The following is a 15,357-nucleotide window of genomic DNA, read 5'->3' as shown; positions in this document are numbered from 1 at the left end:
ATACAAGCAACTGGCTCCATATGGCACACTTTTAGACCCAGTGTGCCCAGCAGTAAAAAATTACACACTTAAACAATTAATGAACCCCTTAAAGTGACCACAGTACACAGGAGGAAAGTCAAAGAACATATCTGGATGTAGCCTAAGAGCACTGCTGCTCTTTATAGCCTCAGTTTAGCCTTGGATAGATTTGGATAGCATTAATAACAAACCCTGCTGGGCTCCGTGTTATCTTCCCATACAAAGCAATGATGAGAGGAACTTATGAACTATATTCTTACTGACTTTCAGGTCTTAAACATGGCACTTATTTGTTCATGAATATTTGACGTCTTTAAATACTTGTAGCTACAGTCCTTATTGTTTCCTCCCTGTGCAGCTCTATCTACTGGTATATTCCACTTTTCCTGAATAGTGTCATTCAGTCAGGGTTTTGACAGTGATGTACTGTAGAGCAGGTTTGTCCTACAGGAAGGTACTGAGTGTGTTATCGACCGTGGCCAGCTGCAGGTACACAGGATGGTCACTCTCAGACTCCACCTCTGATTCCTGGTCATCCTCCTTCCTGTGACTCCGTTTTCTCCGCACAGACCCTCGAGCGCGGCGCTCCAGACACATCAGGATCATGTGGGCGAGGTCCTGCTGGAGCCGCTGGACGTTCTCTCTGGAAGAGAATCAGGTCCATGTCAAGGCAAGACCAAGTTCAAAAGTCAACTCAGGCTAAATAAGACACCTGTCTCAAATTAGTATATTTACAATCATAAGCAATCAACATGTCAACCTTTTAATAAAATGGTTTCGAAAGGACCAAATTCCACGTTAGGACTCAAAATAATAAATGTATTATCAAAATTGTTAGCAATTAATCGATTAAGTGACTTATCACTGCAACTCTACTAATTATAATAAACATACTACAGCTACAGCTAAGGCCGATGGAAATGTTATTGGTTTTGCAGGTATTTGGACATAAACCAAAGTGGACAAAGTGAAATTTTGACCTGATAACACTTGATGAAAAGTCACCTGATCACTAAAGTTACTCTAGTAGTTCATCGTGAATGTCTGTACCCAATTTCATGTCAATCTTTCCAATAGTTGTTGAGATACTGCTGTAGCTTGTATATGAATTCACTGTATTTCTGCATGTTTTCTGCCTTATGTAGCTTTAAGAACAAGCAGATGTTGTTAAAGTCTGTTGGTAATTCTCTGGATACCAGAAAAGCCTCTTCCAACCTGCTCACAGTCAGTGATCAGATCTGCACTCGTCAACACTATTAAGCAACTGTACATATATAAAGTGAGCCTCAAACACCTTTATGAATTTCAATCTCATCAATCTAATAAAGATCAGCTACATAAACTAAGCTCAGTAGTAATAGTAGAAAATCTGTTGCTTACGTCGTAGGTGGAGTTGGGAGGTTGTAGTCTTCACCCGCTTCATCTGTTAACCAGTAGGTTGTCTCCATTCCTTTACCCTGGAGAAAGACACACATGCACACACATATATGACTTTTGGTATCAATGTGTGACAGTTAATGTAAGCCTGCAGATATCCACACTTTCTGCAGAATTTAGTGTTTCTGAAATGATTTCAAAACTGTTCATTTTCTTAATTATGTTTTTTTTTTTTTTTTTTTTTAATGAAGAGCATCATCTTTACCTTCAGATATGTTTCTCCTCTGATCTCATACTCAAACTTGCAGTCTGTCCTCTGCAGGATTTCTATAGTAGGCTGACTGACGTGGATCCGCAGGGCTGGAGAATATTAAAGGATAGAACATTGTTTGTGTTTCACCCGAGCATGGCAGTGGTGGGTTTATTTAATTAGGCTGATTGGTAGATTCTGTAATTGCACAGGAGTAAGATGCTAATGTAACATAGCTAGGTCAAACTAGTCGTCTGCATTAACGTCAGTGTAAATCAGTTTGCTCGTTAAAAATGCCTCTTTGTGCGCGTGTGTTTATTTCTGGTGCTCACGGTGGCCTGTGGACTCCATGCGAGATGCTGTGTTGACTGTGTCTCCAAATAAACAATATCTGGGCATCTTTATCCCCACGACACCTGCTGCACAGGGACCTGGACACACAACACACACCAACATACATTACAACTTATTAAAATAAAAGACAGTAAGTATACAGATCACAGGGAGGAGAATCAACAGACACAAATGTGAGAATTTTAAGAATACAGTTGTAATTGGCCATGGAGTATGTAAAGAGGTGTGTAGATGAATGGAGGTTAATACATACATTTCAATTAATAAATCACATTAAAAGGGGTTTAAAAATAGCACTGATAAATAGATTTAATCTTTGAATTTGCATTTTTGACTGGTTCCTACTTCTCCATTTACTACCTGTATTATGTTTTCAGCTGAAGGAGTGCAGACTTTCAAGCAAGTACCTCAGCTGATGAAAGCTTAGTATAATATACGTGTTGATAAATTGAAAGTCAGCAATTTTAAGTCTACGACAACACTGAGGAAACCAAAGAAATCCTCAAATTTATCTTCGTTCTTTAGTGTTCTGTTCCATCTGCAGATAATGTGTATTTTATTATTGCAACATTACAACAGTGCACATCCCTGACTTTTGCACAGTCTACCTGAGTGTACACCAATGCGTATCCACACAGGGATGCCAGGCAGGTGTCTGAGCTGGAAGGTGCCAATGAACGCCAAGATGTCCAAGGCCATGCGGCAGATATCCACCGCGTGTCTGTTCCCATTTCGCCTTGGCAGCCCAGAGGCCACCATGTAGGCGTCACCTATCGTCTCCACCTGTGAGTGGATGGGAAAAAGATTACCTCAAGTCACCTATCTGTAATCTATCTGTTTATCTAACTATACTTCAGCCTCGTCAATACCTTATAAACATCATGGTGGTCGACGATGCTGTCAAAGCCCTTGTAGATGTCGTTGAGCATGTCCACAACCTCCATGGGTGTGCTGTACTGGCACAGAGTGGTGAAACCCACTATGTCACTGAAATATATCGTCACCTCCTCGTACAACTCTGGCTCCACCGCACCAGTCTCCTTCAGGCTTTTCACCACTGGGCTGCACAGAGAGAAACATGTACATAGACAGATGACACAAGACGATCCATCTTTTATTACAGCTAAGTATCCTGTTTTCAACGCTGGTACCGTTTTGTTCAACTGTGGTACTGATCAAAATGTGGAGTGCCCCTTTATGTGTAAACGGACCCAGGAAGTAGCATGAAGTTGAGGCAGTCGGCACGGTCTCTCTCGGCTTTATAGAGAGCCGTTCTCTCCTCCACCAGGTTCTCCAGGTTTCTGGAATAACTCTGCAGCCGTCTGATCATGTTGTCCATGTAGCTCTCATTGTCCTGGTTATGAATTTTACTGGAAGAAAAACATGATCTTTTACTTAAACCTGTGATTAATTTCTCAAAGGCCATAGACTACACATGGCCACATATATTGATCACATCGCGACAACAAGAGCCCAAGAATGTAAAGATAGTCATTACCTGATGATTTTCCCCAGACAATTTTCTATCCTCTTAAAGTCAGGTCTTTTATCTGGATCCTCCTCCCAACAGCTTTTTATCAACATGTACACCTATAACAGGAGACACAAAGCTTTATAGGAACAGTTTGGGGGGGAAACACTATTTATTTGCTTATTCACTGTTTTTGGGAAATATATTTGTTGTAGTGTAGAGAAAGATGAGAAGACTGATACCACTTTCATGACTATGCAAAATGTGAACCTACAGCTAGACACCAGTTAACTTAGCTTAGCATAAAGACTGGAAACAAAAGGAAACAGTTAGCCAGGCACTGTTTAGAGGCACAAGCCCACTTGTTAACATGTCATACTGTACAAAAAACAACACATAAAAACAACCATGTGTCATTTTACAATGCATTATTTGATTCGCCCGCAATAGTTACCTGACAACCGCTACCAGGGAAGAAATAACTTGGCACAAAACCCCCCATAAAACCACAGCTTGTCATTTTTATCTTTTGGTAATGCACTAATTAATGAGGTTTAAATGTGCTGGTGGGTGGATTTGGGTGGATCTGCCAGGCTAGCAGTTTCCCCCTGTTTCCAGTGTTAATGCTAAGCTACACTAACTGACTGCTGACTGCAGCCTCATATTTATACATATTTGAGAATTAATCTTGTCATATAACTCTCCGTCAGAGATCCAATAAGCCTTTTCTCCAAAATATCAAACTAATCTTTCATAGATAAATAGACAAAACACACCACACAACAAGTTGCCAAAGAAATGGCAATAACGCACCTCCAATTCTTTCTCTGAAGCTGTCTCGAAGTCAAGATCAGGTCTGAAGTAGGACATGATGACCTTAGCCATCTTTTCTGTTAGGAAATAGACAGCAAAAACTTTAATCTTCCCTATTCAACATTTATAAGCACTGTATAAACACTTCAATTTTGGACCATGATTGTGTAAATATAAGCACATGTGTAACACCTGCTCGTTCAGAGCAGCGCTCAGTGTAGAAGGTGCACTTTCTGAGGACAATCTCCTGAGCGATGATGGCAAAGCTGTAGACGTCTCCTTTCTGTGAGGTGCCCTGTTTCCTCAGATGCTCTGGGGCTGTCCACAAGTCTGAGAAGAAGGAAAGGGAGGGTAAAGTAAAAAGAGAAAGGAAACACGCAAGAAATGATATGCTGAAAGTGAAGGAATGAAGAAAAACATATGGAGTGAGGATTTAGTACTACAGCAGAAACACTGTAACTGTGGTTTTACCTCTGCCAGGGTTAAGGAAGGTGTTGCAGCCAAAGTCAGTGATCTTCACCACCATGCGATTGTCCACCACACAGTTGGTGGACTTGAGGCGACCGTGCACCTGGATGTCACTGGCATGAAGGTAGGACATGCCCTGCACAGAGGATTTATACACCAGACTGAATGAACATCAGGCTGGAGCACACTCACTACAACTAAGCAGGAGACAAGGAGCTTTAAGAGGAAGCAAGTCATCTGTGATCTTTACTGATCTCTACTGGTAGTCTGGAAGAACTGCAACAACAATTTTTTTAGCTGTGAATCATTCATGTGTCTTTATAAAAACACTGTGCTTGGTATAAACCCCACACATACAAAAAATAAATCCTATTATATTCCATTTGTGTTACAGTGATTATTGTTGGAGCTAATGCATCATTAACACATTTTTACTTCTCCCACCAATGATGTAGTGTAAAGCATTATTATTTCTATTTTTTCTATCACATGGGTGTATTTACAGTTTCTTGTACAGTTTCAGGGAAATAGACAGATGAGTTCCAACTGTTTGAAACTTTTTGTCTGATACAGATGGTTATTACTCATCTCTAAGATATGATAATATGTCAGTTTTGTGTGATGTAATATCATTAGCATTTCTGCTAATGATGCCTGCTCCAGGTATTCAGTGTGACATGCTCCACATACACTATAACATTTCACAGTTACATAATGTTGTTCACCAGCAGAACAGAGCATGTCTGTCTCACCTTGGCGATGTCGTACATGACGGAGATCTTGAACTCCCAGTCCATGAAGGTCTCCTCTGGGTATGAAACCTTGTCATTCAGCACATACTGGAAGAAGACAGGGACAAAGGGCATTTTTGTGTGTGTGTCTATGTTTGTGACCATTACTACTTTGTGTCTCAGTGAATATATGTTCGAAATATATGATGAAATATATTTCGAATGATCCATTGTATTCTGCACTTCTGTTCTGTAGTAAACTGACTAAATCTAAAGCTGAATGGACTTGAGCTGAGTGCATACATGCCATACGTACTTTGAGTGACCCCCGCTCTCCATACTCAAACACTCCGAACACACCCTGTTCAAACTTCACCGTGCCATAAAACTTGGTGAGATTGTAATAGTCGATTTGCAGGAGCTGCAGAGAAAAAGGAAGAAGGGGTTGATTGTTCATAGGAAACAGCAGCTCTATGAGTTACTCAGAGGCTAGATTAGAAACACATTAACACAAAGGACAAGCAATTCAAATCTGATGGGACCGCACAGTGCGTCAAGTCAAAACCATCATCATCACATGTCACCTGCTTTGTGTGCGCATCTTACCGCATTCAGTTCTATCTTCTGGGTCTCATTAAAGTTCCCGTCTGAGTGCTTGAGCTCCTTCAGAATCACAATCTGAAAATGTTGCAGCAACGCCAATTAAGAGCAGTATTCCCGAATAAGACATCTTTACATCCAGCAAAGTGCAAAAGTATGGTGATTTGTTTGCTAAGAACAACTGCAGAGTGTTGTGTCCAGCTACCTTCTTGTCATAGAGTGCACGGCGGGTTGGAAATTTCTTCCTCCTCTCATCTTCAATCTGATGGGGGCAGATTTAACAGACGGAACATGTCAAAGCTCTTTGTTTCTCTTAATGCTCTGATGCATTCATGTTCAAGAATAGAAAAGTCTCCATGTGGACTGAGAGGTTCACACCCCATTTACCTTTAGAGAGATGACATTCAGTTCGTTGTTCTCCAGCAGTGAGATGAGATCACCGCTGATGTGAGACCAGCGTTTCCTCTGCAGCCGATCTCTCCTGTTCTGTCTGAATGGGACAAAACATACAACTAAGTGTTGAAAAAAAAAATCACTAAACTAGCCATGAAGATGTGGAGATGTGTTCCATTTTTGATTAGAGGGGGACTTTAATTAAATGGAAACCCTCTTGGCCTGGTCTAACTTTTACCATTCAACAACTACTAGTACCCATGAGTCTTGATGTCCATGAGCACAGGTGTTGCACTAAAAGGATTAAAGTCTCACCTGTAGAAAATGAAGGCGATGGTGGCCACCACAACCACTGTGACGGCCAACACAATGACAATGATGTCGTGAAGTGCAGGGCCTGAAGTGTGAAAACAAAAACAACACAATTACAATTTATAGTTTAGGCATTTTACAGGAGTTAATATGTTTACGCTATGAAGTTTAGAAAGCTGTGAAAATCACACAAATCTAACACTGTCTATGTGTTGTGAACTGAATATTTATAAGTTGTGCAGCTGAAGCGACCCCAGTGTCACTAGAGCTTCTGGTTTCACAATTAGCTGGAAATAAGCCTCATATATACCCCTATTGGTGGGGATGGAGCATAAGTACTTGAAATAAAATGAACATTGCTGGATGATCGAAAGTTGGTGGTAACAATTAACCCGCTAAAGTTATGAAGCTACAAGCTGGTGAACATGGATGTAAACAATGCGTGACTTTAAATATTCTTAAAATCCACTTTGCAAGTGTTTAAGGAGGAAGGTTTGTTAGACATCAATGATCTAGATTCAAGACAACTTTATTAATCCCTTGGAGGGCAATTCATTTGACAGCTCGCACCACAACATACTCGTACATAGAAAACACAGAAGTAAGAAGAAGAGTTGGCAGCTGTGTGCAAAAGTGCAAATGCAAAAGTGCAAAAATCAATGTGCAAAGTCAGCAGGTCCTATAGTCCAATGAATAGTTCATTGAGAGGTAGCCTATACAAGTGTCAAATGATAAAATATTTTTAAAAATGCACCACAGTATCCAGCTGCACACTGCAATAACAAACCGATACAACTGGACCTCATAAAGATTTGTTCAGCAGTCGGACAGCAGAGGGGATAAAGGACTTGGAAAGTCAGTTACCCTTACAAGCGGGTTGGGCATAGCGACGCCCTGAAGGCAATAATGAAAATTCACTTCTTAAGATATGCCCGGAAGAACTCAAAATGTTTTGTGACTTCCTAATGACCTGTAGTTCCCATAAGGAACTTAGGTCTCTCTGCTTAAGTCCAATGATCTTGGAGCCGGTTTTCACGATACTGTTGAGACTGTTTCTGTCCTTGAGTGACAGATTATTGAACCAACAGACAAAAGAGTAAGTTAAAAGGCTTTCAATAAATGACTGATAAAAACGACAGAGAATCACTGGACTGACAGAAAAGGAGTTCTACATCCGAAGGAGATGAATCCTCTGCTGTCCACGTTTGACCAACACTTCGGTATTTGCATCCCATTTAAACTGGTTGTCAAAAACAGTGCCAAGATATTTGTAGGAACTGACAGTTTCAATCTTCTCTCCATCTATGACGCTTTCAGTGAAGGCCTTCTTGTTGCGTCTAAAGTCAATCAGCATTTCTTTATTTTTGGATGCATTTAATCTACACATTACTTAATTGTCAAATATGGGTTGAACCAGTGTTTTCTGTGTGAAAGCAGTTCTAAGCTACTTATCAAATTGTAGCAAATAAAAACATATTGCAATCTTGTGAAAGTTTTTCCTCTTAGGTTGAAAAATCTGAGAAAAACTGTGCAGCTGTCTACCCTTCTGAGAAACAGTGTACAACGTAAGTACAGACACATTTCTTTGGCAAAATACTGTCACTCAGTTGTAGGTCAAATCTGTCAGTATGAAAGCCTCTTTATTTCCTTCATTTCCTGATTCACTTTACGACATTAAAATCTTCACTAAAAACAGAACGTATTCGTCTTTATAACACATCTGGAGTTAAATGTCAGATCCACTGCTGACTGATAGCACATCTGAAGATTGCAAGCAATAAACAGCCAACAATGGTCGCCTAACAGGTGTGCTGTGTGTCTGTTTGTGTGCTTGTATTTGTGTGAAGATAGTTAATGATTGTAACTTGTGACGGCTAGCTGACACAATAAGATTAGTTGTGTCTGAGTGTGCATATGTGTGTGTTTTACCTTTACCTTGGTCGGGAGTCGATTCAGGAAGTCTGCTTCCCCAGACGAAAGAAGGGGCTGTGTCATTCACTTTGGTGAGGCTGTGCTCAGTGTCGAATATGAATAAAGTTCGGTACTGAGGATCACATGTGAGGAAAAAATGACACATTTCAGGTTAAAGAAGAGTTATCTGTCTTTCTTTATATGTTCACTACTAAATATAATTAATGCAGAAGAATGAAATACCTTGTTGTCAGTAGTGGTGTAAATGATTGAGAGATTCACATCTCTGTCTCCATGCTTGTCCAGCTTGTAATTTCCAGCAATACCTGAAAACAATCAAAGAAATGTCTTTGTCATCCAAAACTGTGAATTAGTGTGCTGTATTTTCATTAGATTCTTAAAGGTTTGGTATTGATCTCACTTAAGTTAAGAAAGACAATAAAAGGACCTGACATACATCACATTATGAATGAACGTCTCAATGGTACACTCACATCCAAATACACACAGGCTACTTACAGCTGCAGCCTGCAGACTATAACACCTCATCTCAGCGCTGTCTTCATCATGTCAGTCAAAACAATAATAAGTGAGAGCAGTTGACAGCCTCCGTGTGTTAAACCTCACTCACAACATAAAACCAATGTCAGATCTCAGGAGCCGAAGTGTGGACACTGAGGTAAAGTCAGGGAATTTGGCTGGTAAAATCTGGTAAAATCTAAAACTTATTCCAGTATTTTAGACTTAAAGGTGCAGTGTGTAGAATTTAGTGGCATCTAGAGGAACAGACTTGGCAGAAATGGAATAAAATATTCATAAGTATGTTTTAATTATTGTATAATCACCTGAAAATAAGAATTTGGTTTCCATTACCTTAGAATGAGACCTTTTTATCTACATAGGCAACATGTCCTCTTCCATGGAGCCTACCTTGTTGCACCGCCATATTTCTACAGTAGCCCAGAATGGACAAACCAAACACTGACTCCAGAGAGGGCCTGTTGCATTTTTTGTGAGTTTCGCGGCCACCGTAGGTTTTCTTACAGGCTTGGAACTGGAGAAGGGAGGCGAGGGGTATTCAGTTTGAATACCTGCAACCTCACCACTAGATACGCACTGCACATTTAATATATTTAAATTGGTCAACTTGTAGGCCGATGAAATAATTTCAAAAATAAAGGCTGCTTGGTAATGCGATGAGGGTGCTGAAACCGATTTTGACTTTGATGTTGCAAAATCAAATTTACAGAAAAACTTAACAATGATTCAAATATTGCCAGTTTTTCCATAAATGGAAAGCATTTTATTCTCATTTCATGAAAAGGTGACATTTGGGAGATAGATGTTTTTCATTAGCTAGAAAAATCCCTTTCCCTCTTTTTCTTTTTTAATTCTGTTTTCTATCATTGAACTGTTTCCCTATAATAGTCTCAAGAGTTTTGGTTTAATCAACTTCTTGAAAAAGATATACACAACTGTACTAACTGCTGGCATGAAAGTTAGGTACATTAGAGAATTGGAGACATTTTACTTTAATATCTTCTCTACTTACTGTCTCATCCACTTTTCTTACCTTCGAAGGAGGTGTTCCTGAAGTAATTCACGTTAACATATTGCATATCATGCATCTCTGACGGTGATTTTTTGGTAATTTCCCGCATCACTCCACCTATCAGCAGCACTGAATCATGGTATGCAGCCATGTAATCGGTCATCTGCAAAGAGAGACATAACGTTTATTTGTAATTTGGGTGAACTGACCCTTTAACTAGATTCTAACTACATTCAATAGATATCTTAAGGCAGAAGAAGAAGAGAAGAAGAGCCTGTTTGCATTATATAATAGATGAGTGGATGCCGCACATATCTTAAAAGGCATTGTTTGACATTTTGGGAATCGTGTTTCACTTTCTTGCCACCCAACAAAGCAACCGTGGCAACCTCACCGTGACAACAAGACTCCAGAAAGAACAACACTCCCAGCCAAGAAAGTTAACCATCTCTTGGCTTGTAGTTTCATATTTAACAGACAAATATGAAAGGGGTATTAATTTCTCTAATTCTTGGCAAGAAAACAAGTAAGTATATCTAAGTCCAAACAGTGGAATGAGGAAGAATGTTGTTGAGTAATACATTGTGTTCTTACTGCATCGGTGTCTGACAAGTTTGCGTTGATTGTATAATTCCTGGTGTTCGGCATCGTCACTACCAACACATTCTTCATGAATGGCAATGATGAACTGTTGGTGTAGTACTCATCACTGTGGAAAGGAGACAGGAGAAGATCTTAAAACCCTTACATATCTGACATAAATCATTCTCATGTCTGTATAATATTTGTAACTCCCTGTGTAATTATCTGTAGCTGACCGATTCAGTAAAATATTTTAAATCATTTATTAAAATTGGGCAGAAAACTCATCAAGAATAAATGTATCAATATAAAATGAATTGTAAGTGAAACCTTTCAAATGTAATTCAATTAGTTATTGGAAAAAGTCCTAATATAGCCTACTGAGTGGTTCTTTTTGTAAGATATACCCGGCTCCAAATCCCTGTCAGATGAATTTCAGTAATGTTAACTCATCATTGGCACAACACATCATGTTACAAATCTGTTCATTTAAAATGGATTTTATTAACTATTGATAATATAAAAGTGGATATGATGTTATAATAAGTTTGTTATTCTACTATATGTCCTATCAGTTGAAGTGTAACTGGATGTTATAAACTTTTATCCAGTAAAACTTTTAGCGTCTCAAACATGTATTCTTACTTTAATCTAACTATTCTTTATCTATTATTTTTAGCTAATTATTTTAACCATTAAGCCTTACTTTTACATTTAGCCTTTTTTTCAGTGAACAAGTTAGCTAATATTTCAAACATCTAACTATGTTTGTTTGTGGCTGCTAGCGTTAGCTAGAAACAAACAAATAATGAGTGATGGTGAAAATGATTATATTCTGTTATAATCAAGGAACTGATGAGTAGACAGATGGTTGAATATTTATTATTTTAAAAGTTCTTCATAGAGCTACGCTCTGAGGATTGAAAATTATTCACTAGTCTTGGGAACAGCAGGGCAAAATATAATACCACTTGGAAACAGTGTTTTTGTGTTTAAATTAATATTATGTTTAGGTCAGTTTGGATAAGTTTGTGTTTTTTACGCAAGTTTTACCACTTGGTGGCAGAAGCTGAACAACCTTTTGTAGTAGGCTACTTTTACTTGCCTATGACAATTATTTATCATTAATTTAAACAATTTCACCTGTTAAATTCTTACTTAGCTTTATCCGTTTTGCCCATTTATCCTTTATCCTCATTTTGTGTCAACCAGTTATTTATTACTTTTAGCTGACTATTTTAAGTCTTTATCCATTATTTATCTAGCTAGGTTGGTTTAGCTAACTTTTAGCTAACTTGAGACATGACAGGAAATGAGGACCACTCTGTTAACATATGGGGACAAAATATTAGCAAAACTTTTCTTTTAGTATAATGCACTCCAGTACACCACTACCATCCACTACAACCTCAACAATAAACATAAAGTAGAATTATAACATTTTTTGACAATGTCAACAAAAACTGAAAAAGTATAAGCAGTTGTATTGCGTGACATTGCAAAGGTGTTCCTAATGAAGTGAGTGAGTGTTGGTGTATCTGTACAATATATGTAAATGTACATACACATACAGAAAGTACTTAGAAAGTCAGCAAAAGGGATACAAAGAAATTCAAGATGAATGTGTACTGACTTGTAAAGATCAATAAGGATGAAGACTATATCACTGCCATCTGCCCCTTTAGAGAGATTTTTCAGTTCTGCTATGTCCATTGGTGATCCACATATGATGAACACTGCAAACAGAAAAGCTTTTTGTAACAACAGTCTAATGCATTTAAAGCAAAGGTGACCTTGGTGGGAGTCAAACTCCATTTAACAGCCAGACTCTGATTTCCGTTTAAATTTCCACTTCAACCTTGAAACCAAAGTTAATACCAAACCAAAACTGACCTGTTAGCTGCATTAACACAATACTAAAAATGACTTCGTCTTGAAACTTGTAGAGGACAATTTTATTGAACAATGTTGGACTTGAAAAGTTTATGCAAAGTAAGATTTTATTATTTCTTTTAAATATTGTTTTTCATAAAACTAATATTGTCATTGAGTCATCCCAACAACAAAAGGTCATGTAGGAATCTGTCCTCCTTCCATTAATAGTCAAATATTTGCAAAGGTTACACATGGGAAAGTTGTAAAAGTCAAACTTTAGAAGTATTTACCCTTGTTAAAGTGATAAATCATTACTATTTAATATACAGTCATTACTTACATATAACAACAGTTGCACAATAAGACCAGACAACTCACGGTTACTTATCCTATCTTGAGGTGATGCGAGTAATGGGGTCAGTTCTTCTGGTTTGCGCAGGAATTTCCTAGTAATGTTTTGGGCAAAGTTGCCGTCTGTTTCCAGTGTGTTTATATACCTGTAAAGGAAAGTCAAAATACAGCAGATACAGATTATTCTCATAGCTTATTGTTACTATCACTTAAACCTGCCATTCAAATCTCAAAAAATACATTATCACCATAGACTCAGACCATAATCTCTTGATGGTGTAGTCAAATCAAAGTTTATTTCTATAGCACATGTACCTAAAAACCTCAGTTGACCAAAGTGCTGTACAAGCTTTGGTGTAATTAAGTGACTGTACATAATGATATACTCATACTACTTGTGTTATGTTATTGTGTATGCTGTTCTTTTAATGTTGTTTTGCTTAAATGTATATTGTATTTTGTGAGGCACCTTTAAAGACACCTCATAGGTGACTCACCAAAAGCAGTCCTCCGTGTTGCTCTGTTTCTTATAAACATAGGCTGTCTTCCACTGAGATTTGATTATATTCTTGTTTTTCCAGAATTCGATGAAGAAGTGTGAAAGCTTGCGTGCTGGCGGCAGGAGGCGCTGCAGGTTGAGAGTGTTGTCACAGGAGGTACCGAAGCTTCCTGCTGAAATGATGGGTGTGCTGAGATTTAGACCTCTTTCCAGACTGATGGATAGAGATAAAGAAAGACAAAAAGGTGGTGTGAGAGAGAGACAGGGCCTGACATCAACATGGAGGGTACACACACGTCCACCACAGAACTACTCTAACATTTATACATATTAAACTGTGTTTTGATGTGTAAATGGTGCTTTCAAATGCATCTGCACCAGTGTAGACATGACCGTGGAAAAACCAGCACTTACTCAACAATTGTGAAAGTAGCATAGGTGCAGGTGGGCCCAAGCACAGCACATCCCAGCTGGCCTGATGTCTGCAAGAGAAAAGAAGTGTAATAAGTGTGAGTTTATGTCTGTCGTTATGTCAGTGCAGCTGTTTGTTTCTCACATTTATTTTACAAAGCTAACATTAAGAATGCTGATATACTATACAAGCCTAAGCATACATGCTGGTAAATGTATATCATGAGGCTAATATGTTTGGAATATAATGCTACAGCAACTCACCGACAGGTTTTTTAGCATGTCCACTCCCTCACATGTGCTTCCCTGGCAGCCTTTATGTCTATAAATGGTCGTGTTTAACCCGTTGAAGCTGGGTGTGAGATTTACCTCCTCTTTTTTTTTTTTTTTTTTGTGGTTTGTGGAAAGAAAGAAAGACAGAAAAAAACATTTCAGGATTTTCATTCAGTTTAGTTTGTGGGTTATATCCTCCTTTAAAATGCAGGTGCAGGGCTGAATTGCTATTGGAGTCTCTGCGGTAATTTGGTGAAGTGCAAATTATTTTGGGAAAAAGCATAATACCAAATCAAGTGATGATGGCTGATGAGAGTTCTGCATCACCTGTCCTGTAGAGAGGCCCATACTGCTAAATATATGTGTGTTTAAACAAGTTATCACAAAAAAGGGGGCTCACAGCCTGGGTCCATTATAAATTAATCTGGCAATAGTGGTTGGACCTATTTTATTATTGTAATGCAGACCAAAGATCACGCATGCATTAAGGCATATTTGTTTTAAAAACACTGGAGAAGGTGTAGACAAGAAATTTTAACTTAAAGACAAAAATATGATCATGTTAATACACTACACTACATGTGATAATACAGTAAACTAGTGGAGATTTCTACTGTAGAATCTAGTACCGCAACACATAGTAATATAATTTTTTGGTGTAACTAACAGATAACTTTAGGTTGTATTTCTTCTTTTTTTTTTTACCGTTTCCAGGATGAATGGCAGACTCCGACTTTATAGCCTTCAGTACCAGTCCCTTCACAAAACTAAGGCTCCAGGGAGACGAGTCGTCCTCCAGCAGGATCACATTGATTGTAGTCCCATTTGGACACTGTCCCATGACCCGAAATGGAGCAGCAAGAATCCCCAAGGTACACAAACACAACCACCAGCCACCTGGAGCCATTCTCAGCTCAGACGTTTGCAGTTTGTATATTACTGAGCTAAAAGTCCATGGTCTATAAAGGCTTTCAGTGTTTTTTCTACCTTTTCTACTCCAGAGTCCAGCACGTCTACAGCGTCATAAAGTCACCACACACCTCCAGAAATAAAATATTGTCTAATCCACCAAAAGAATCACCGAAAGGTTTAATTTACACGACCAGTATCACG

General features: G+C 38.6%; 1 protein-coding gene across 1 annotated transcript; it reads right to left on the bottom strand.

Moving 5' to 3' along the window:
* Window positions 1-152: 152 nt before the first annotated feature.
* On the bottom strand, window positions 153-15,151 carry gucy2cb (guanylate cyclase 2Cb). Its single transcript, XM_062442392.1, has 27 exons — window positions 14,950-15,151; window positions 14,236-14,345; window positions 13,975-14,042; window positions 13,559-13,774; window positions 13,089-13,207; window positions 12,469-12,571; window positions 10,848-10,962; window positions 10,275-10,416; window positions 8,945-9,027; window positions 8,726-8,834; window positions 6,794-6,875; window positions 6,473-6,575; window positions 6,291-6,347; window positions 6,092-6,163; window positions 5,802-5,906; window positions 5,507-5,593; window positions 4,758-4,890; window positions 4,479-4,616; window positions 4,287-4,363; window positions 3,501-3,592; window positions 3,214-3,372; window positions 2,872-3,064; window positions 2,611-2,785; window positions 1,981-2,079; window positions 1,664-1,758; window positions 1,402-1,478; window positions 153-664 (listed from the first exon to the last, which is right to left on the bottom strand). Exons 1-27 carry the CDS (start codon window positions 15,149-15,151, stop codon window positions 466-468), a joined length of 3,210 nt encoding a protein of 1,069 aa, XP_062298376.1. The 3' UTR covers window positions 153-465.
* Window positions 15,152-15,357: the final 206 nt, after the last annotated feature.

Source organism: Scomber scombrus, chromosome 21 (assembly GCF_963691925.1).
Source record: "Scomber scombrus chromosome 21, fScoSco1.1, whole genome shotgun sequence".
Lineage (NCBI taxonomy): Eukaryota > Metazoa > Chordata > Actinopteri > Scombriformes > Scombridae > Scomber > Scomber scombrus.
This window is presented reverse-complemented; position numbering and strand designations above follow the sequence as displayed.